The 21568-nt window shown below is 46.4% G+C and overlaps 9 protein-coding genes across 9 annotated transcripts; 4 read left to right on the top strand and 5 right to left on the bottom strand.

The window, feature by feature from the left end:
- Positions 1-3151: 3151 nt before the first annotated feature.
- On the top strand, positions 3152-3877 carry N7511_001770 (uncharacterized protein; the record flags this gene model as incomplete). The annotated part of the gene is made up of 3 exons (XM_057124195.1): positions 3152-3179; positions 3239-3339; positions 3377-3877. The coding sequence occupies 3 exons, from the start codon at positions 3152-3154 to the stop codon at positions 3875-3877; spliced, it is 630 nt and encodes a 209-aa protein (XP_056986354.1).
- A 210-nt stretch (positions 3878-4087) lies between these two features.
- N7511_001771 (uncharacterized protein) lies at positions 4088-4459 on the bottom strand (the record flags this gene model as incomplete). Its single annotated transcript, XM_057124196.1, has 1 exon — positions 4088-4459. One exon carries the CDS (start codon positions 4457-4459, stop codon positions 4088-4090), a length of 372 nt encoding a protein of 123 aa, XP_056986355.1.
- A 1049-nt stretch (positions 4460-5508) lies between these two features.
- N7511_001772 (uncharacterized protein) lies at positions 5509-8285 on the bottom strand (the record flags this gene model as incomplete). Its single annotated transcript, XM_057124197.1, has 5 exons — positions 5509-6108; positions 6257-6651; positions 6712-7129; positions 7152-7240; positions 7286-8285. 5 exons carry the CDS (start codon positions 8283-8285, stop codon positions 5509-5511), a joined length of 2502 nt encoding a protein of 833 aa, XP_056986356.1.
- A 443-nt stretch (positions 8286-8728) lies between these two features.
- Positions 8729-9470, top strand: N7511_001773 (uncharacterized protein; the record flags this gene model as incomplete). Its single annotated transcript, XM_057124198.1, has 2 exons — positions 8729-9177; positions 9239-9470. 2 exons carry the CDS (start codon positions 8729-8731, stop codon positions 9468-9470), a joined length of 681 nt encoding a protein of 226 aa, XP_056986357.1.
- Positions 9471-10506: 1036 nt separating this feature from the next.
- Positions 10507-11221, bottom strand: N7511_001774 (uncharacterized protein; the record flags this gene model as incomplete). Its single annotated transcript, XM_057124199.1, has 2 exons — positions 10507-10968; positions 11024-11221. The coding sequence occupies 2 exons, from the start codon at positions 11219-11221 to the stop codon at positions 10507-10509; spliced, it is 660 nt and encodes a 219-aa protein (XP_056986358.1).
- Positions 11222-12903: 1682 nt separating this feature from the next.
- N7511_001775 (uncharacterized protein) lies at positions 12904-13811 on the bottom strand (the record flags this gene model as incomplete). Its single annotated transcript, XM_057124200.1, has 3 exons — positions 12904-13257; positions 13310-13733; positions 13780-13811. 3 exons carry the CDS (start codon positions 13809-13811, stop codon positions 12904-12906), a joined length of 810 nt encoding a protein of 269 aa, XP_056986359.1.
- An 875-nt stretch (positions 13812-14686) lies between these two features.
- On the top strand, positions 14687-15738 carry N7511_001776 (uncharacterized protein; the record flags this gene model as incomplete). The annotated part of the gene is made up of 4 exons (XM_057124201.1): positions 14687-15193; positions 15244-15343; positions 15399-15580; positions 15634-15738. 4 exons carry the CDS (start codon positions 14687-14689, stop codon positions 15736-15738), a joined length of 894 nt encoding a protein of 297 aa, XP_056986360.1.
- Positions 15739-17502: 1764 nt separating this feature from the next.
- N7511_001777 (uncharacterized protein) lies at positions 17503-18603 on the bottom strand (the record flags this gene model as incomplete). Its single annotated transcript, XM_057124202.1, has 1 exon — positions 17503-18603. The coding sequence occupies one exon, from the start codon at positions 18601-18603 to the stop codon at positions 17503-17505; it is 1101 nt and encodes a 366-aa protein (XP_056986361.1).
- Positions 18604-20711: 2108 nt separating this feature from the next.
- On the top strand, positions 20712-21568 carry N7511_001778 (uncharacterized protein; the record flags this gene model as incomplete). Its single annotated transcript, XM_057124203.1, has 2 exons — positions 20712-20894; positions 20990-21568. 2 exons carry the CDS (start codon positions 20712-20714, stop codon positions 21566-21568), a joined length of 762 nt encoding a protein of 253 aa, XP_056986362.1.

A 21568-nucleotide genomic window follows, 5' to 3' on the forward strand; every position in this document is an offset into this window, starting at 1 on the left:
GATCTTCGAGCTCTGATTGTAATGCCGACAGATGTGCACGCAAGAGAGAAATTTGTGTTGAACCGCGGTGGACAGCTCGACTCAGTCGCTTCAGTTTTGGCCAACTTCGTCTTTTGAACCGCTGTACTTTCATCAAAACCTGATTGGAAACCGCAAAATTGAATAGTCGCATCCGATATCGTTTCAGCGTCTGTGTTTCATGTCCCATCCTTCGCTGCAGATAGGTTCCAAGCTGCTTTGGGGTGCTAGAACCCGATACCAGGGTTTTCGGAGCTAGTCGAGGCTTCGCGGACGAATTCTGAGTTTTGGGCAGGTTGGCTGTCAGTTTATTCTCCAAACTCTCAGCCCGATTCGTGAAGAAAGCTGTTAGATCTTCTTGGGTGCTTTGTTGAAAGAATAAGAATAACAGGATCATGCACCTGATGTAATATTCATCGGAGAGTTGATTTCGCTTTTCTGGTAGCTCTGTTGCTTGTAAAATGCTGTCGTAACTGTGTCTGACCAATCTATTCTCGGAAGCCATGATCCGGTCGGCACATATATCGGATCTTCCACACTTGCCGCGGATTGTCAAAGTTGGATTCGAGCGTGTTTATTGGATGTAACTCGATTTATGCACGGGAGTATTAATCTTAAATGGTCTCTGAATATGCCACGACAACACGATAATGTATCAATTTAGTGAGCCATATCGGTAACAATTTTCCAGTTTTGAGGACTTTTGCAAAGTTCCGAGCTTATTTTAATCACTATTAAAGGTCTCCATGCCAACCATGTGTAGATCCGAAATAGCTCATCCACTAGGATGGCACAGCTCTCCATGATTCGAACTCATGCTAGGAAAACGTGAGCATGAACTCACATCCTGGATGCATGATAAAACTGAAGTTCGCCGCATAAATTGTCTGCATCTTCATTCTCAAATTTTCATTGCCACCCTCAAAGCCCGTTTAGTCAGATGAGGTCGTTTCCACGCCATAATTTGTTGAACAGGCTAGTATCAGGTCTATAGTAAGCTTTTGATTCAATTCAGGAACTGCGGTAAACGAAAGGACTCATGAAATACCACTATTGTGTCTCATTTGGCGAAGAGCATTCGCATCTTGGGGCGTCAAGTTCCAGTCTCATCTTTTAATACTTTTACCGCACTTTAAGTCGGTACAGTTGAAGATTGTTGAAAACCCCCAGAGATGCAATGTTTATCGTTGAAGAAGCTGGCTCTGGCAATTCGGCCATACCAGATCTCCGACATAAATCAATGCGGTAGCCGGCGGGTGACTACTTGATTACAGCAAATTGGTCTAGAAATGACGCATACCCTCAGTCGAGTCAAGCGAGAGCAACTTCGCAAGCGCCGCAATAATCTCTTACGACGCCATAACGAATTTTGGCTTCTGTATGGAATGAAAAGCTGGCTCATCATGGAACTGCCTGATGGCCAGATCTTCACGTATCACTCTCATCCCGATGTTCTTCCACCTTCCAAGGAAGATATGGTAAGATGATAATCACATGAGGATTTAGTATTTGACCGCTGATTGGTGAAAGAACACACGCTCCAAGCCGGCTGTCATTCGGACACCTCGCGATTACAGTTCCACCATTGATCAGTCGGCCGGCAAAAACCTCCCTGTCTACTCTGGACCAATACGCGAAAAAAAAAGATGGAACGCTCTAGCGCAGCACTTGGAGTATAATTCTCGCATGGTCTCGTAGTTATATCCATACTTTATTGAGGAGGGTCACCTAGGGGATCATGGCTCATTCCGGGAAATAGCAGAACAGGCATAGCCATCAGACCCACGGAGCTCCGCTAAATAAAATGACACTTTGCTATTTTCGGCCCTTTTGCTTCATTGCTTAGCACTCTGCTATTTGCTGTACATCTAGTCTGCGGGTATAGTATTAAACGGGGACGGATGTGCTATCCTCCGTCACTGACCGCCCCTGTATGATGAACCTCAAAGACCAACACTACTAACCTCCTAACGGTATATGTAACTTACTAAAAAGCTATAGCTAGCTATGTTGGAGCACGGCCGTGACAATGTCGACGACTACGAACAAAGCCAATTGAGTACGTATAATTGCAGTCTAGTTACTATACTGTAGCTGCGGATTTGATACAGATTCAGAGCCTTGTCAGGCTGTCGATAGCTTGACAATCATACGGCAGTGTTGGAGCACCTAAATAGTCCTGCACCTCATACCGCTGTTTTACCGTGTGTTATGACACGGGGCGCCCTCATTTTTGTTCAACAGGCCGGAATGCTGAATTCCTCGGGCGCACTAGTAAATTTCCGACGCTCGGACAAAAGTGACAATCACAGACGGAAGAATCATTATCCCGTATGCGCCCCTACCTCCGTGCCACCTGCCTGCGGCGATGTCGGTGGAGTCGACCGTGCTTCGCGCTTGGATCAAGAGAAATGTGGGATGTCATACGTGAGTCGATATTTTGGAGATGGGTGCAATCGTTACCGATCAGTCCACTGGACAGGACGTGGTTGCGTCTCGCGCTTTGTGCTGGTAGTGGGAGAGGCGTCTGCATCGACAGAATTATCAGGGCAAATCCTCGCGATACAATACTACCAAAAGAGTATTACTGACCATTGCTGTGTTGAACATGATTGCCCTGAGAGGCCGGGAAGCCTGTCAAGACTCAGCATTTCGCAAAATTGCACTGTATAGGAAGGGTCATACCACTGGAATCGCGACGATCAAGACGCTCAAGCTTAGAATTACTAGCGCGATCATTTTTTTGATTCGTCAAGTTCTCGAGCGTTGCATAGCCAATACAGGAAAAGTCGACTGCTATATAAGCGGTGCTGTGGGCTAATTTAAGAAAACAAGCAAGATGGTGTTACAGCATGAAAGAGCGACAGACCGTTATGGAACCGCTGTAAAGTTTCCACCCAGAGTTGAACAGTTGCAGGAACCTGATGCGAATAAAAAATGAGACAGGTCTTATACAGTCGATAAAGTCATGGCGACTCTGAAAGTCTGTCCGACGGGTTCGTCGTGTACGTCGTGTTTCTCTAAAGATATATCTTTCCGTCAGTATCTCTCACCCGCAGGCTCCACATATTTTCGTGGATTTTAACGCCATTTTACTTTCAAGGGCTGGACTACATAGAAGCTCTAATTGGCTATGCCCCAGAACATTTTGCAACATGAGGGTAAGTCGGATACTCCAAGACTGACACTTCAGAGGCTATAAACTAACTATGTTGGACAGGGGTGATAAAAAGCATAGGTTCATTACCTGGGTTTTCCGCTGAATACATTCCCTTTCGCGCCCAGCACCAGATCTTGCAGGTCATGCAACAACAACTTGAAGTTTGTGCTTTCTGCTTCATTCAGAAATGGCTGTTAGCAGAATCGCTTGCGGTCGGATGGACATGCCCGCAAGCCTTGGAGTTACACAAAGTCTTCCGTTTTCTTACAAGCTCATCGAGAAAAAGTCAAGGACGAATTTTATCAGTCAACTCTAAGTGCGTTGATCGGATGGCGTGGCGTGATCACTAGTATCCGCCACGCGGCTGTTCATCGCATTTCACAGCATCGAAAATCACTACTGGAGCTAATTCGCGTTGCCATCAACTTTTCGCAATGCACTGTTGGCCTGGAAGACTCTAAAAGTCTTTGTCGACTTCAAGTGTTCGTGAAGACCGGACTTTCGGAGTTCGACCAGCGGACAGCTCAGCTAAGGCAGAAAGCCACCCTCCAAATCTCTCTGTGTGAAGCCCGCCCACATCATCTGGGTCGACGGTTGGCCTTGCTTCCAGAAGCTGTGATCCAAGTCCTCCAAGGTGTTGAAGATGACTTCGTCTTTAACGTGGAACAGTTTTTACGCGCCGAATTCAAAAATTCTTAGGGGTCGGTAAATTCCTACGGAGACAATCGCATGGACAACTGCACGTATCTCTGCTGTGGTTGATGAGGTAAGATATCAAGTAAATTCCCGATGCCCTGAAGATTCTCTTGGTCTTATCTCAGAAACTTCGTCTTGGAATCCCTTACTCCCAACTTGATATGTCCTAGATTATCTATATAGATGCTACAGGTACACAAAATATCTCAACATTTAAAGCCATTGGAGTGACGACTGCCTAGCAGAAGAGTCCTTCCACTGCCGCTTCCATTCCCGTTCTGCGTTTGTTTCCTCGGCCTGTGATTTGTCAAGAGCCACTCTCAAGGAAACGATAGCTCGAATCAATCGTGGATCCCTTGAAGGACTATTTGCAGGGTTGAAATGGTACTGCAGAGCCAGACTCTGTGTTGCGTCCATTGTGGTGCTGACAAGTTTGTGGAAGCTCTCAAAACACTTGCAATAAAAATCATTCTCAAGCCCTTGTTGCCTATGCTGCTGCAGTCGTTCGGCCTTCAACTCTGCAATCGACATCTCGAGTTGTGTTTTGGATTTTCTCAGTCGCGGGCGGGTGGTTTCCAAGGCCATGGTAGATCCGCAAGCCATCGAGATTTGGTGGTCTAGCAGATTGATCTCAGGGAGAGATGGCTTGATTTGTATGGTAGTTGGTATGGAGGTCATGGGTATAACATCTTTGGCCGTGTCGGTGGATCGACTATAGATGCTAGAAGTATTGTCACTAGGGTGATGGGGACTTTGCTTTCGAAAAAGGTTCATACTGAATATGCCTCAATGAAACTGAAGTTGGGCTCGGGGCAGGTCTATAAGAAGGCAAATTCAGTCCATGCGCAACGGCAGTAGTTGTGCTGAACAGTTTGTGAACGGCTTTCATCACATTATCACCACCGTTGACGGTCGATTCCTGAGTCGAAGATTAGCACCAGCATACTGCCAAGCTAGTTTGCTCATGATTGACCCAATTTTCGGGGTCATCCTTACCGCAATCCCAACAGACTCTAGATTGGAGACGGCGCATATTCTTTGTTGTCGAATGACTTCCCACAGTTTGGTATTCTTTGACGCCCTTAATCGCGCTTTCCAACACTTATAAACGGTTGTAATCATGCGTAGGTAAAAACCAGTGAGTGAGGTGATGAAGTCTTGTTCGAATGCAGACTACCTATTTAATTATTCCTGTTGTTCAAAACCAGAGCAGACCTATTCTCCACCCGTCTTGCATTTCATCGGATACCCCGCCGAGACATAAATTTTTGTTTACATTGATTATCTAACCCCGTCCGGAACTACAGCTACACCCAGCTCATAACCGTCGTCTTTTCTGCGTCAAAGTGGGTTCTAGAAAGTGGACGAGTCGCTTCGATCCACGATGGCAGTAACAAGATCTCCGCCGTGGCCATTCCAAAGTTTGATGATCCGTGCGACCGAACTGAGCGTAGGCCTTTTGCTCGTCAAGAAATTCTTGCGCCGACTTTGGGAAACCACCAATTCTTTCGCGAAAGGTATCGTTGGCAATTTCGATAGAGACCCTCTCGTCAAGGCTGGCGACGCGAAAAGTAATGCGCTTTCTGAAGTATCCACAAAATTGACACATGTCAACTGGGTCTATGCTTCCTAAATTATGGTCCGGACTGGACTGAAACCTTGCGCCGGGAGAACTCGACAAGAATACGCTGCACGATCTCGGCAGGATGTGGACGCGAACAGAGAATAGATCCTCGACATTGAAAGGACGCATTGTGCGGAGTAGGCGTCTCGTCTAACTCGAAGAAAAACAAGGCCGAAGCGAGAATCGTTCTGACAAGCCCATCTGGTATCACAAAATCCATGGTGGACATCGATTCCAACGAGCGCACATCGTCTAATTCAGGGAGTGTTCCGTTGATTGCCTGATCTAGTCGGAAAATGTTGGGGGCCAACGGATGCGGGACATAATTCAGGGCTTCCAAGAAGCCTTGCTTGCCGTCCATGGATGGGGACGACATCATGGCCCGAAACAATCGAGGAAGAGCACCTTCCCAGATTCGACCCAGAAACCCCGTTGCATCACTCGAGGTAGGTGTGGAGAAGCCTGTTCCGACAGAAAGAACAAGGTCGGGTCGTTTCGCCATGGGCCAGATGATGCCTGACTCTCGCAACGCAATGGCGAGCGGATTGTTTGCACGAACCCCCCATCTTGCAAGAGCCCCAGGCCCGGCAAAGTCTTGGTCTGGAAATAACTGGACAGTGTCAGCGAGCTTCCATATACGTCAGTAATGTACTCACAAGGGTGCCGCAACGCTACATATTGCACTGCCAGAAATAAAGCGTTAGCAACAGGGCCGATTCAGGTTGGGAAAAGACCGTGGGGACCTACGCGTCCCGTACAAGAGGATTCTCGCGGTCGTCACGTGGCGCCAAGAACTGATAGGCGGTATCAATAGTGCGCGGGCCGATTCCTCGATAATTGGCCAATACGCAGGCTTTGCCATCAGAGGTGCGACTTGCTACAACCGCGAGTCGGCAACCCGCAGGGCTGGCCGTGGCAACATCGAACATGCGACGAGATGGGCCAACTGCTGCGTTGATGATTTCCGACAGCCCATCGGAATCATACAAACCATTTGTGGTCAAGTTGAACGCCGAGGCAAGCCACCGGATACCACGGGGAATCGGGAATTTCGATGAACGACGAAAAATGTTTCGCGCCAGGTCCGGGAATGCGTGGAAACACTGCGTAACCGAGGATTGATTGAGAAAAAGATCAATCGCTGACAATGCTCCTACAGAGGCTGGTCAGTCTATCCAAACACATGATGAACGATGCCATTAGTTGTACGTACCCACACTCGTTCCCATACACAGATCTGGCAGAGACGTGATTGAAACCCCAATGCGCTTCTCTAACGCCTGTAATAGCCCTAATTGAATAAGGCCGCGTACACCTCCGCCATCGAGACTGAGAATCACCGGGTGCTTCGTCGGAGGTAGCTGGCGTATCGTGACATGGGACCTTTCATCGCAGATGGGGCATTGTGCAATCTCGAAGTGATACTCTCCAAGCACACTTGGATGCCCGAAAATCACGACACACGTGTCACACAGTGTATGTTTGCAAGGGAGCATGTGCTCTGGAGGGCGGCATAGACAGACAAAACAAGTCGTGGTAGAGCGGAGTCCGCCCCATTGGCGATATATACGGTGCAAGGTCTCTTTTCGGATCAATGCCGATGTCTTGGGAGGGCTCAGCTGCTCAAAACACTGGACGAAACAGTATAGATACGCCACCAACATGGTGGTACAAGTCCCCGTCCCAGATGCGAACACACAGCTTCTCGTACAATGCCTTGAACATCACAGTCGGAGAGAATTCTAGCAAAATTAGCAAAAGAACCAAGTTAGAGAAAGTGGACGTACGATGCATTCCCGGAGGATAAGCCTCCATCAGGAAAGCCGACGCTATCAGATGTTCGAAATCTCTCTTTGAACAACCGGTGGATATTGCATTCCGCGTCATTTCTTGCAGACAATCGCCCATCGTTTCACTCCTCGTCAAGTCCCTTCGGGCTGTTGCTAAAAGATCGCATGGCGCTGCGTCCAAGGTCCATTCGTGACTTTGCAAGCGGCTGCTCCAGAAAGTACCGAGATGAGATGCTGAGAACTTTTGGTGAGCTGACACTTGCTCCGCTTGAACTGTATTAAGCTGTTTCAGGATCCAGGCTTGCAGTGGCTCGAACGCCGTGATATCTGAGAGTCCGCTTCGTGGACCTAGATCGAGAATCGTGATTGTTCTAGTCTCAGTCAGCCTTTGAAGCTGTGCGCATTCTTGGGTGAAAGCTTTTGTTGCTTTTTGACTGTTGGTCATAACAATGGCTATCTGGGGGTGAGAAGGAATCGCTTCGCCACCAATGGTCAGCTGTTGACATGGTTGCTGTAACAATTCTTTTGCAGCTTGCACGTCTGACATGGAATCGAGAAATAAACACAGGATTTGGCTCCATGGCAATACAAAGTGTCTCTTGACTTCTTGCTGTAGCTTTGCAGGCAACATCGTAGCTTTGGCAGCCACCACCGAGAAGGCTCGATGTTTTGTCATTGAATGCTTGAGCCATTTTGAGTCGCCCATGCTTCGTTCAAGGCCAAGACTGCTTTCGGCAAATAATATGGGATTCTGTGTATGAGCGGTCGTGGTGCTGAGATGGAGACGGACTAATCCTGCGGGGCCTTTACGTGTGATGTTATTGTAGGGAAAGAGAGCCCGTAAGGCTTTCATGCGATTTGCGTTTCCGGAAAAGTACAGCAGAGACGGATATTGACATTTCGGATAGGGCAATTCCTGCACTAATTCTTCCAGGCGGTTGGTATCAACTAAATTCCATGCTTCGTTTTCTCTGACGAGATCGAGCCAGGCAGCCATTAGAAATGTTGGCTGATTCGAGAAAAACAGTCTCCTGTGGAGGTTATATAAGGACTATGACCCGTGACAAGCAGTGGTAATACTTCGATACTCAGATTGAAGCTGGCATCTTGTCCCGCCTCATAATCTGATATGCGCAAAACTGTCAAGCGGCAAATTTCTTCTAGCTACATGTTTAAAGATGCTCATTGCCAAATCAGGCATGCAGCAACTTTTGTACTTGGTGAGTAGCCATTCATTTTTGACTTGGAAATTAAACCATGTCAGCCTCAACGCAAGTGAAAAATGCGATTTTTCTTAGTGTTAAGGGTGTCGATTGGCCGTAGTGTGCTTTCAGCATGAACAATACAAAGCGCCCAAAGTCCTCAAACGGACTTGCCTTCTTCATATTGACTTTCTGCTTCATTTCATACATACTATTGGCTGCAGGCTATCATACAAGAATGCTGACTCAGATTCGATCCACAAAGAGTCCTGTTCTTGGACTGAAGCCTGCGCTTATTTCATCGGGTTCAGCTTCGAGGGGAATTCCAGAGCTACGAAGCGTGAAAGCGATTCGCACCGCCAATGAAACCAACTATGCCAGAATGCTCAGAGAAGAAGCACAAATGGATCTCCTTTTCAACATTACGGCTAGTGCGGCTAACTGGGCACTGCTGGCTGGCTATCTAGTCGTACCTGGCACGTTCACATCACTACAGACCTCGAGCCAGGTTGAAAAGACGTTGCAAACCAACAAAGCCGGTCGTACCGCTCTACATATGATCCAAAACCCTCCGTTACTCGTGATTGCGTGCTTGCTTTTTGTTGGTGGAGCTGCAGCTCTCATGTGGCTTATGCATTTCCCAAAGCTTAGAGGAAATTACGTCTGGTTGAACAATCAAGTGTTTCTGTAAGTCGGCGAATTACCGGAAAGGGCTGAAAAGCCAGATCCAAGTCTAACATTGAACTAGACCCCTGTGTCTGCATGCCGCTGCGGGGCTGCTGACCACCGTCATCAACGTTTGCACGTCTCAAAGTGGGAATTGGTCAGTAATGGCTATTATAACAACTTCTGTTACTGGAGCAACTCTAGTGATTTGTTCAGCACTTCTCGCGCTTTACAAGTTCTACAAATTAGAGCTACTCCGAAATGAGGACGAGTATATCCGGCGTGCCCGAGGCTCAGTCATGTCTGATACGTGAGATCAGAGCTTTTCGATCCCAAAAGGGCATTTCCAAAGGTTCACTGTGAGATTGAAATTTTTCTTCTCCATTTGTTTTCGTTCTGATTCTGCCCCTAATTTTTGTACCGCAGCAGATGTTCATTTTTAGAGTCAAGCAGCGAAACTTTACCTACTCTGAATCTGCAAGTGGATTGATATGTATCACCCAGTTGCTCTTTCGCTCATCGTCAAAAAGTTTCTTTGGACTTCGAACTCCCACCCTCTATCTAGTTAGTACACTTGTTATCAAAAATATGAGTCTGAGAACGAATTGTATAAAGCATAACGTAACACAGGATCTGAACCTCATGATCGATAAGTTGAAGATCCGCTGAAAAAGTCTCTGTGATGCCACCATCTTTCAAGAGTAGAACGCAATGATGTAAGGGTGGATGAAGCTTAGGCCAAACTAGTAGAAGTTACAGAACGCCGAGGTATATGCGCGACCTGATACTGTACTGTTGGATCAATCGCAGACCCAGAAATTCAGATAGACGTCACAAATTGGAAACTGTTCATTTCGCGCCCTTCATTACCCAAGTTGGAAGGGAAATAATCAATGAATGAGCTCATGTGGTTAATATATGCTTGTCCGCCAATAATCTACTGAACGTTGCCGCAAATGAAGTTTAGATACACACGCACACACACACAAACACACACACAATTTGTTATCGCCCGGCGGCTGAACCGAAAGGGTAACTATCACTGATCTAAATGTACATGCTTCAGCTAATGTTGTGCCTCCTTGGAGCCCATACAAGATTCCTTTCAGTGTATGTCAATTTGGCTGTCAATATCTTAGCGGTTCCTTGTGGGGTAGTGTTTAGTTAGTAGACTTTAGATACAGGATGATGTGTCTAATATTAGTCTCGCCTAACCAGCCACATTGAGATCAAGAACAATTGAGCATTAACAATATGGCTGGAATTTCTCCCAGAGGCACTTTGAAAGGCATAATTGCAGGCCAATAAATTGATCGAGTTCTACAAACCTCTTCAATCCTCAAAACATTCCTAATCTTCCATCACCAATCCAAGCCCAAATAGATCCACTACAATTCCCGTGTCGTCTTTCACGGTCAGCGTTGTACTCGTAGAGATCAGTCCGTCGTCCTCAGTGTTGTACTCGATCGCTTTGCTGTATTCGAGGAATTGTCGGCCATTTTCTAGGGATAGCTCCCCCTCCAACTTCAAACCTGAAGTTTCATCAAGCAACCGACTAGCGGCGTAGTAATCCACAGTCCATCCACGGAGTCTGAGGGTGTTAAGCTCATCGACCTGCCAGCGCCCTTTCAGGGGACCAAAGACAATTGTGTTCTTTGCATCTGAGGTAGAAGCAAAAGGGAAGTAGAAACCCCTCAAGTCGATAAGACATATCTCATGGGTGGCATAGAAATTAAGCGTGCCATCACCGAGAGGCTTGATAGTGACGCTCTTTCCGTCTGTGAGTCTCCGATACGACGACCCAAAATCCTGCTATAGCATCTCATTAGCGGAAACGAAAAGGAATTGCCAAGATTATCTTCCATACATCCATAGATTCATAGGAGGCCCTCATCAAAAGGTTGTGCCAAAGAAAGGAGGAGACTGGAGATGAAATGTATACAGTAGATCGTTTCTGCATTATAGGCTCAACAGCCAGCAGAGCATCTGTCTGCTTCATCACACTTTGGACATCGTCGAACTCTCCAAAAAAAAGTTGCAATAGATCAGGGCCATTGAAGGGCATTGAAACCGGAGCTGAGTGAGAAACCATTGTGAAGTAAAAGTTCGAGTCACATACAACGGCTAGTGAGAGGCTCGGCTTTTCGAAAGACGCGAGAAAGTTCGATACGAATCCAAGTAGAAGAGTGGGCATGGGGCTTTTTATGTTCAGGACGTCGGATGTCAGACTTACAGCAGCCGACATCCTTTCTTAGCTAGTAGCTCAGTCGCTTGGTGTGACTCCTGGAGACAACAGGATCCTAGGAGCAGAACAGGAGAACACAAAAGATTAAAAAAAAAAGCCGCTTGTATCGTATAACTCACACCTTATTCATACAAAAACTCTGAAGTTGAGTGGACTACAGACTGTCATCCGAAGTCTGGCAGCCAGAGTAAGGAGATCTCCTATCTGTTTGCCTTTTATGCAGGCCCGACTTAGAATCCCCTAACGCCACACAAGAGTACTACAGAGTTCACTTTTGTAGCATTATATAGGAATGTATTGGAGTACTGCCAAGAAAAAGAGCCAGGGGCAGAGGAACTGTAATATGCATAGTATGTTTCAATAGAGACTTCGGGAAATAATCTCTGTGTGCAAGTGGTGAAACTGATTTCGATCCATCCCGTAAGAGATAAGAATGCTAAGCGTTTTATAAATCGACTGGTGAATCTTGGTCCGTAGAACGCAGGCTTCATTTCACGTTTGAATGAGGGGTGACTCGACATTTAAGCCTGTATGCTATTCAGGAGAAGGGCTCGTAATCAGCGCCTGACCTTTCAACCTCATAACAGCGTGTATCCTTTAAGCCCATCATTTTGAGGTCCTCAACGAGCTATAACGCGATTTGATGCCCAGGGAGTCTTTGATAATTCATTAGAAAATCTAATGGCTTCAACGGTGGCCCAAGCAGTTTCTGTGGATATGGTCACCAGGTCCACGCGAAACACAGAACCGACAACATAAATATGAGCACAATCACCTTCTCAAGTCTCTGATCCTAAATTCAATATAACTCCTCTATCTTCTTTTCGATCACAAGAAACGGTACCTTTCTACCACTAGGCACAGGTGAGGAAGTTCTCTAGGTGATATTCCCCAACCCTGATAGCTAACATATGTTCTAGCTAGGGTGGCTCTGTCACTGAATAGCTGAATCAAATTTACCGGGCGCAACTGCTACGTCGATTCAAGTCTAAACGGCCCCCGCAACGTTTTGTCCAGCATCACGAGTCCATATCAGTAAGTTACTGGAGGCCAATCGAATCGCTATGTTTCAAGGTTGACAAATTATATTATCCAAAGTTAGCAGGCCAGGGACAAAATGCCGACCGCTCAAAGTACGCACACAAGGGGAAGAATCGCTTGGAATAATGAATTTGTGCCCTTGACTTTGATAATTCCGACATTCACACTGCCAACTGCTAATACAGTGGGTGTTACATCAGTGTCTGACTTGCCTGGTCCTACACAGCTTGGACCTACGAGATCTGCCGAGGCCTCTGAAAATTTGGCATCTTCGGGGGCAATTCGAGGACTGGGCTTTTTTTATTTCTCTCTACTCATGGCAGTAGTCATTTGTGGAAATACATGATTATGTTAAATCTTTCATCAATCTGGGGGGTTGGCATATACTGGTGCAATTCATTGCGATGGTGCCTGATTTGAGACACTAAACATTCTTGACACACCTGAAAGATACATGCAATTTAAAAAACCGCATTCTCTAGAATAACCAAACTCGTGTTCATCCTATCCGGAACCAACTGCATAGAATTTTCTTTGGCGATATTCAAACTTTCGAAGAACACCCACTCTACCGTAGGCAACAGACTCTTAGCAAACTCGGCTTTTTCTTCTTCCTCCTGGATTTGGAAATCGGGCGCAGCCTGCAACCGCAATGGCACTTTCACTTGCCATCTCACCTGCCCTGCTGTTCCGTCGTTGAATTGCACTTCAAAATCCATGCAAGGGTTGCTCCACGGCATTGAGGCAAGGTAGCTGCCACAGTATCTAACAAAATGTTTGATAGACCTGTATGTACGAGAATCTAACAGGAGTGGCTACGGAGGTGATTAGTCGATGTTGGAGTTCAAGAAAATAGATGGGAAGTACCTGTGGATGACGACCGAGAAATGCCAGGGCACGATCTGTATCCTTGGCCCACACAAGTTCTTTGAAATTATTCAGCATATGCAATTGCGCTCTTTGCTGTGACACCAAATACGAAAGCTTGTCAACCTCGCCCGAGTAGGCAGCGACATTGGCCATCAAGCTCTGCTTCTGCTTGATCTGATCGCGATGTCTTTGTGATGCCTGAGCCTGATATTTCCGCTTACGAGCTGCGGCCGTGGAGCCAGAAAAGTCCCATTGACAAGGAATTCTTTTCGCATCAGCTGCATTAGCGGAAGGGGATGTGTTCACTTCTTCAGGATCCGTGCTTCGAGTCACAATGGCTTCTTCAGTAGATCCTGGTGACACCGCGTTCAATTGCTGCTGTGTGGCAGATTCTGGAGGCAGCAGTAGGTCTTTTATAGAGCTATCAAATATTAGAGGGAATTCGGTATTTTTTGGTATGAACTGACAGTGCTCGAGAGTTGAACCGGTTGGGTATCATTTTGCAGGAGTCAAATTGCTGCTGAGTGTATGAGATTAATGGCTCATTCAGAGCAAGAGAGCTATATTTATGCTGCAATTTGCAAGACATGCTACACACGACTAACATTCCACAGAGCTCTAGACAAGGGCCACGCATAGGCCAAGCTCATAAGGTACTCCTGGGAGTAGAGAAAGTCTGGTCTTCATCTCCAAATCTTTACTCAAGCCAGATTATGTATATAGGACTTGGATAACTTTATGGTCATGCCATGACAGACCGCGCAGATGATTACGAACATTGGTTACATAATATGATCACCGTATCTGAAAACGTGATACTGTTATTCTCGCAATGATGCCGATGGAAATGAGCAAGTCACAAAACCCCAGTTCCGCATTAATCGTAGTATATATGGAACAATTCCTGAGACGGTGCTCGCGTTTTCAGAGTCCATCAATATACTAGTGCGATGGCCTAGCTTGATCTGATTGATCCCGCAAGCTTCTTGTTTCCGTTTCGAGTACTTACATGATTACATTCACGGCTTGTAAGATACAGCGCAGGAATAATCCTAAATAAGCGTAGCCCTGCCCTTCCGGAAAATTTTTGACAGAGTGCATGATATTTGATTGACAAGTAGTTTATTGCGAGCATCGAATGTCTCAAAAGATCATAATTGAGTCGTCAGAAGAAAAGAGATCAAAAATTAATAGCACCCTGTTTAATTGAGGTACATCACCTTTACTTTGCGGTGAAGTAATAACATGACATCGTGACCCAGATACTATGGGGAGGCTAAAGATCTATGCCGAAAGAAAGGTCTGTAGCTATAAAGCTCTTCTGCCCTCTAGCTTTGTCGCTGTATCGTTTCATACTTGCCAAATCCACAAAAAATGATGAAGAATCATAAGGACACCCACCGCCGAACCGTATGGGTTGATGAGTCTCTTCACCGTGAGCTGGCCTCAAACCCAATTTCTTTCACTGATTTGAAACCCTCGCAAACCCGGAAAGAAGCCATCGAAGGAGTCACCTCTTCATCAAGAAAACCACGCCTGGATTGCTCGGTCGCAAAGATTCCGCAACTCTATGCGAATCCATGGGATACTTTCGAACCAGTTGCCAGATTGCAAGATCAGTCATGGATCTTTGCTCGGCGTCGGACAAATAAAGGAGCAGTAGTGCATGTCCAACAGCTCCAACAACAAATGCCTGATGCTACAGCTCTTCTGGAGATGATGGACCAAGTTGCCCATCCAAGTTTCCTCAAATTGCTCGAATGCTACCAATATGACACGTCCTGTATGCTAATTTGGGAGCCAACCGAGGTGTCAGTTGATCAGATTTTAGCCTCCAGTTGCTTGATCACCGCGGATGAAATCCTTTCCATTGTGAAGCCGGTATGTCAGTCATATGAAATTCGCGACGAGCTCGAACTCACCTTTCACAGATACTGGAGGGAATTTTACATCTTCGTCGGCTTGGAAGAGCGCTCGCCACTCTGAGCCCGGGAACAGTTTTAGTCACACATTCTGGTGATGTAAAGATTGGTGAGATATCCCCACATTTGGCGAGTATAGAGGGATTGAAACTAACCTTCCGTAGTGGGCGTCGAGAATAGCTGCAAAATCCATGAATCCGAAATGAATTCCGCAACGATCAAATTATGTGCTTTAGCTGATATTGTTAAAAAATTGATGCTGAAGAATTTAAACTACGAATGGGAACTCGAGATCCAAAACTTGCCATACCAGCTGGAGAATGTTCCCTTGGAGAAGCTCCTGCAGGTGAGAAAGATCACCCCGATACGCATCATGCTCTTGCCTAATATTTTTACCAGAATGAGATATTTAATCGAGAGTCATCCAAAGAGGAGCTAAAGCTACTGGTTAGTGTGACCAACAAGACCGCCTATCACGGTGTCCAGTCTTACTACGCTCGTTGAAGTAACTACGCATTGAATGCGGCTTGCCTTTTCGTTTTCTATCAGGTCGGGAAGCTGTCACAATGCGTTTCAATTTGGTTTGCCGAATAAGGAAGAATACGTGCAGTATATTGACAGACAAGGTAGGTACATGCGGAGCAGGCTTGGGAACTGTTTTAAGCAGCTGTTCACACTGACTGCCAATGGCTCGCTCTGCCTTCATTCATTGTCCTTTCTTCGTCGATTCTTGAGTAGAATATATGTGCTTCAATATTATCAGTAAATGCATATTGCTTTAGTCGGACCTCATATGTCAAATGAATGCCACATTTGATTTCGCTCCATCTGTAGGTGAAAGTCTTGTCGTATCTTAGCATCGCCAGTGTCAATAATACTGAGTGCTGTGGTAAATTTTATTATAATTGAACTAGCGAGATAAAAAGGCTTGTCGCAGATCCACTAGTAGCGCAGACTTCGTACTGGGTGTACAATCTGCATGGAGCCGAACGGATCTCGATGAAAATGGTTCATAATCATGCCAGATTATTCAACGTAGTGCCTCAATCGTTGAAGGACTCTCTCATTTCTACTATGCAAGTGTTCAGCATTCTTCAACAATAGAAAACCCCAAATGTCTGCAGCTTTACACCGCCAGGGTACAGATGTGAAACATTCTTCAGACCACGGAGCTTCTGAGTATATGCATCCATCTAGAAAACACGGTGCATTGCAAACAAACTACTCCATTCGCTCGAAATTCAACCTAACTATCAGACTCACCGGACTATACCGTTGGTGAACAATCTTGCTCAGATCAACGTTGCCAATGTACTACCATTGTCCTGAATTTCTTGTCACACAGATATCAGACTGACTGGAGACGAACATTCCTTTATCGAAACGCAGCCCCCATGCGATCTGTTTTTACCATCCTGCCTTTCTTTCCCATTCAGCCTTCTTTCCTATCCGGCCTCTTGATTACTTAACATCCTACTACTTGCCTTTCCTTTTCTCATACCGGCAGTCACGGTTAATATGAGCCTGCAGCCAAAGCTCAAAAGCAGAGTCGGACGCCCAGTTCACCAAAAAGCCCGCAGGAGGAGAAAGACCCTTTTCAAAAAGGCGTCTGAGTACAGCTCGGAATGCGATGCCGACATCCATCTTATTATTCGAATGAGACAATCGGGGAAGATATTCATCTTGACTTCCAATTCTAAACATTGGCCTCTTTCACAAGACCACTTAGTAAGTTCCCGTCGTTATCCCTTTCATCTCTATGAAGGTATTGACCCGGCCAAGAACTCTCATCATCCTGCACCAGTTCAAAAAATGTTGAGTAACTCAGAATCCAAGGTGTAGGACTTTCTGCTTTTTTCAACAAATGTCAGTGACGATTATGGGGTGGACTGAAACAGGAAGGCGCCTTTTGGCGGCAGTCTTAGCTGCAAATAGTTTGAAATGAGCAAAAAGACATATTCTTTATAGCGCTGTACTATGTCGTAGTTTTGATAATACTCTATAACGATCTGCAAGTCTTAATTCAATCTATTGCTGTGCCATATTTAAATCCATGGGTTCACTTCACAAGCGTGGAACCACCATTCCCCTACCATAGCTCAACGAAGACACCATCCAACATGGTCTGAGGGGAACGCATCATAGTTAACCTGTCGCTAACAGACTGGCCTGGTAGTTGCGATCATACCTGTCCGTCACGGAATCCAAGCTCGCTGCTCCATCGTCGATGAGGTCACATTGACCTGGCATTCTTCGTTGTCGGAATGCTCAAACGTCAAACTTTGGGGAAAACTCAGATAAAGTCAATTCTAGCGCCGGCAAAGTTTCGGATGATCCAGCTTGATGTGTGTCTGTCTGACACTCGGAAGTACGCCGTGAGTACGACGTGTTTCCTGGGGGTGTCATACACTCGCTGGACGTCTCGCGTCGCGCTCCCTGCTTTCTTTGGAAGCATGTCGGGAATATGCGACGATCTGGTACCTCTCCCTGGGCTGCAGGCCGCAATTCCGTCGTCGATGCCGTAGCTGACTGCGGAAGAAGCTTATTAAACAGGTTCCGTCCACTCGATCGCCGCCGCTCCCCGGATTCACGCTGACAGGTACAGGAGCGAAGCAATGAAGTAAGACGGTTGAGTACAGAAAACTCCAACTTCAGCTTGATGCTGTATACCACCATCTTGAAGCTCACTTGAATGTAGTGAAGCTTGTATTCTGTGACGAGGAGCAGGACATTGAGAAACACGACAAGAATGTTGATCCAAAGTAAATGAATGATGGCACTGCGACTGTTCTGACCACGAATGGTGCTGATCTTCTTGAAAGTAAGAGCTGATTCGTATACATAAATGCTGCAGATGATGGAATCTTGCACACAAAAGGCCGTCAGCTGGATTCGGTCGAAGATTGCGGCAGGGCGAGCGAGACGTGCGTCGCCGTTGGTGAGGCCGAAGAAGAGAACGGTCATTGGAATGTGTAGGATGCAGGCGTTGATAATGATCATCCACAAAACGCAACGCCGCGTCCTCACGTTGGAGACAACAAAGTGCAGACGCGAGTACAGTACAATGGCTTGGCCGGTGACCATAGCATACCATCCGATCACGAAGGGGACTGACGTCGCGATGTTGGATGCTTGTGTTAGAAAGCGAGCCATGGCAGGAAGAGCATGCAGAACGATCCCCCAGGATGCGACCTGGATACTCCAGAAATACAGGCTGCGGTAGCCTTTGAACGCATCAAACGCGACGATTCCTGTTTCTAGACCATTGTACGCGCCGATTGAGAACATGGACACGATCTGGATGATTGAGATATTATCCATCAGGATAGTGCCCACTGTTGGGGGCAGGCTGGTTATGACTGTGTCCATGGTCTTCTCAGTGTACAAAGAGTATACTGTAGAAAATATTATGGATGGGATCGGTGGCGGGCTTAAATAGCTTCATTTTGGACCCAGCATGTGAATATCCTTGCAATGAAATCATCACACTGTAGCAAGTCATATCCTGGAAAGTTCTAAAGATCTTAGAACCCGCACAGTATGAGTTATAACTCTACACCCCTGGGTACTTTGAATTGGATGGGTAGGTCCACAGCAAAGTTATCTACGCCGTAGCTCCAGGCATGATTGATCCTCGATCCTCGTCCAGTCGTTTTGATGGGAGAGTATTTGTTCCAGCCAGTACTATAATGGCAGGATCTCGCGCAGCTGGAACAAAGGTTCCTTTCCATTCAAGTCAAACCGAAGGTTAGTTTTATGACGACCGTGGAACGCAGAGCAGGATCCATGGTCAGTGGCGAATGTCAAATATCGTGACAAATTCTTTGAGTGAATCACGGAAGGGTGCGTTCGGTGGTAGTCAGCAATGATTCATGGAATTTAGGATTTAAGCTTCCTCCTAGTCAGATTGTCTCTCTTCTTCTGCTCCACTTTCCAGATCTATTATGAATATGGCTGTCACTACAGTCTAAATGGATTTACTGAGGAAAAAAATCCACGCTTATGAAAACTTCGGCTATAATCGCATATTCTACGGTTTAAGGACCACAATCGTGTTTTTTTGAAGATTGTTGGCCGCGCAACCACGCGTATAACGGAAGATAAGAAGGATGCTCAAAAAGTAAGCTTTCGGACCATATGAAGTTCGGGCCCACAACGCCGGCTGGTGCCAGTTCTAAAGTCTATCGGTTCATCGGCTTTTAGAACAAGACCCGGACTATATGTCTACATAGACGTTTCTGGTCCGTCTTGTATTAGCATAACCACATCTATGCTATATTAGTGCTACTGGATCAGCCAGGAAATTGGGGCCATGGTAGGAGAGGATCTACCCAGCAGTGAGGAATATACGTATTTAGGATGGCCGGTGCCGACAGAAAGAAGTATTTGCTGGAATACTTGAGAGATCAGACAGACGACGGGGTGGAAGCTTGGCAATCGATAGATGACCGAAGGGTTCAAGGAAACTATGACCACATATTCTTTGGCATATACTTCCCTTCTGGAAACACCGCGTAATACTCCGAGTAGCTCATCTGCCCAAATCTTACCTACGGAGCAACAAAGGCCTTCACCCGCACGGCAGCAGCCCATCAATTTCGGGGCCTGTGGATCGTGTCTGGACTTTTACAGGTCCTTCGAATTTCTTCAGAAAGCCACAGTTAGCACCTCCTTAATTTACTGTCCCATGGGTCATTCCCGGTATTTTTCTTTTCGAACTGTACCAGCATCCGTCCACATCCATGCCAATTGTTGATTGGTCCGTTGAGTTTTTCTTTTGTCCATGGTCTCCTCGGGAACATGATAATAGCGTTGCAATCTCCTGGACGGGTGGCGATCGACAAGGGGGCCAATCGTGAGCCGTGGTAGCTCAAATAGATTATACGAGTATCCTGTAGATCAGGCTTTGGTTCTGTCGACGTTGGAACTGCTAAGAACTTGACCCCCTCTGCTATAACAGCGTATATCAACCACGGCCATCAAGACACAGGATTGCTTTTATCAATCAGACATCGACGTTGATGTAAATTTGTGCAAGACATATTAATGAAAGTATATTAAAGTGCAAGGAGACTCCAAGCCGGTATTGAAACACCACTGATTGCATAGAGTAATGCGGGCCGGCCGATCACATATCCACAATGGACTGGCAGTGGTTTCTCTTGTCCCTTTTCTCGTCTTTTTGAATCTTAATTTCTTTTCTTCACTTCGCGCTAGGATCGCGCTAGGATCCCGTGGGGTCCGGTGTGCACAATGATCACCTGGCCTTCCCTGCTCAGGGTCCAGATGCTGGCAAATAAAGTTTCCCCAAGGGCACAGCATTTTCATCTTGTTTCAGATCTTTTGCTTCTGGTTCCACCAAAACCTTTAAAGTCTTTATTCCCCATTCTGTAAACATTACTGCGAACATTCAGGTTCTTCAATCTGCCCGAATTTTGCTTGAGGTTACAATAATCCCTCAAACACAAGAACTTATCATGACGAATGACTCGAAATCTTCTCGGGGTACTGGTCGTGGTGCAGGTCGTGGTGCTACCAAAGCAAAGCCTCGTGTTGTCGGTTCGCGCGTTGGCTCGCCCGGCTCTGTTTGGTCGACAACTACCACGTCCAAGCTGGGCCGTAGCCCAGTCAGCCCAGTAGCGAAGCTACACAAAGCCCAGGTGTGTCATTCTTCTATCGCTCGTTTTGTATCTTTTTGTACAGAAACTCTGTGATCTGTCTTGTATCATGTTCTTTTGGCTGAGAAGCTTTGCAGGGACATTCTATGACGAAAACCACCCGTAAGAAAGATCATGTGGCGATACATGGCCAATGTTTGGATGTGATGGACCAAGTTCAAAAAGAGTTTGAACAAGCTCTCCAGAAGATGGACGACGAGAGAGCCCATGAGTTCCAGGCAATGCAGCGTCTACATGAAGAAAAAGCTCGGGAGACTTCAAAACTGCAGCAGGCTATCACGGCAAAAGACAAAATCTTGGAGGAGAATCAGAGGCTTGAAAAAGAACTCTGCCGAATGAAGCAGCAGCAGGAGTCGCTTGAGGCCACCAGACAGGATCAGGTCTCGTGGAACGATATTCAGCCGGTCCTGCGTCAGACGCATGGTGAGCTGCTATCGGCCACCACACAGCTCTGGAACACCATCGATGCTCTGCAGAGTGGAAGACCGGTGCCTTTGTTGCCTAGCTCTGAAGTAATGCACGTAACTTGGCCCAACCAGAACGCCACGCTTGAGAATTTGGGGCACAATGCTCTACCAGGGTTCTCCACATCGAGTAACTACCCATTTACTCAGCAAGTGGCAATACCAGCCAACCAGTATGAATCTATTGTGTGA

This window comes from Penicillium nucicola, assembly GCF_028828085.1.
Source record: "Penicillium nucicola strain IBT 29836 chromosome Unknown utg000002l, whole genome shotgun sequence".
In the NCBI taxonomy this organism is placed as follows: Eukaryota; Fungi; Ascomycota; class Eurotiomycetes; order Eurotiales; family Aspergillaceae; genus Penicillium; species Penicillium nucicola.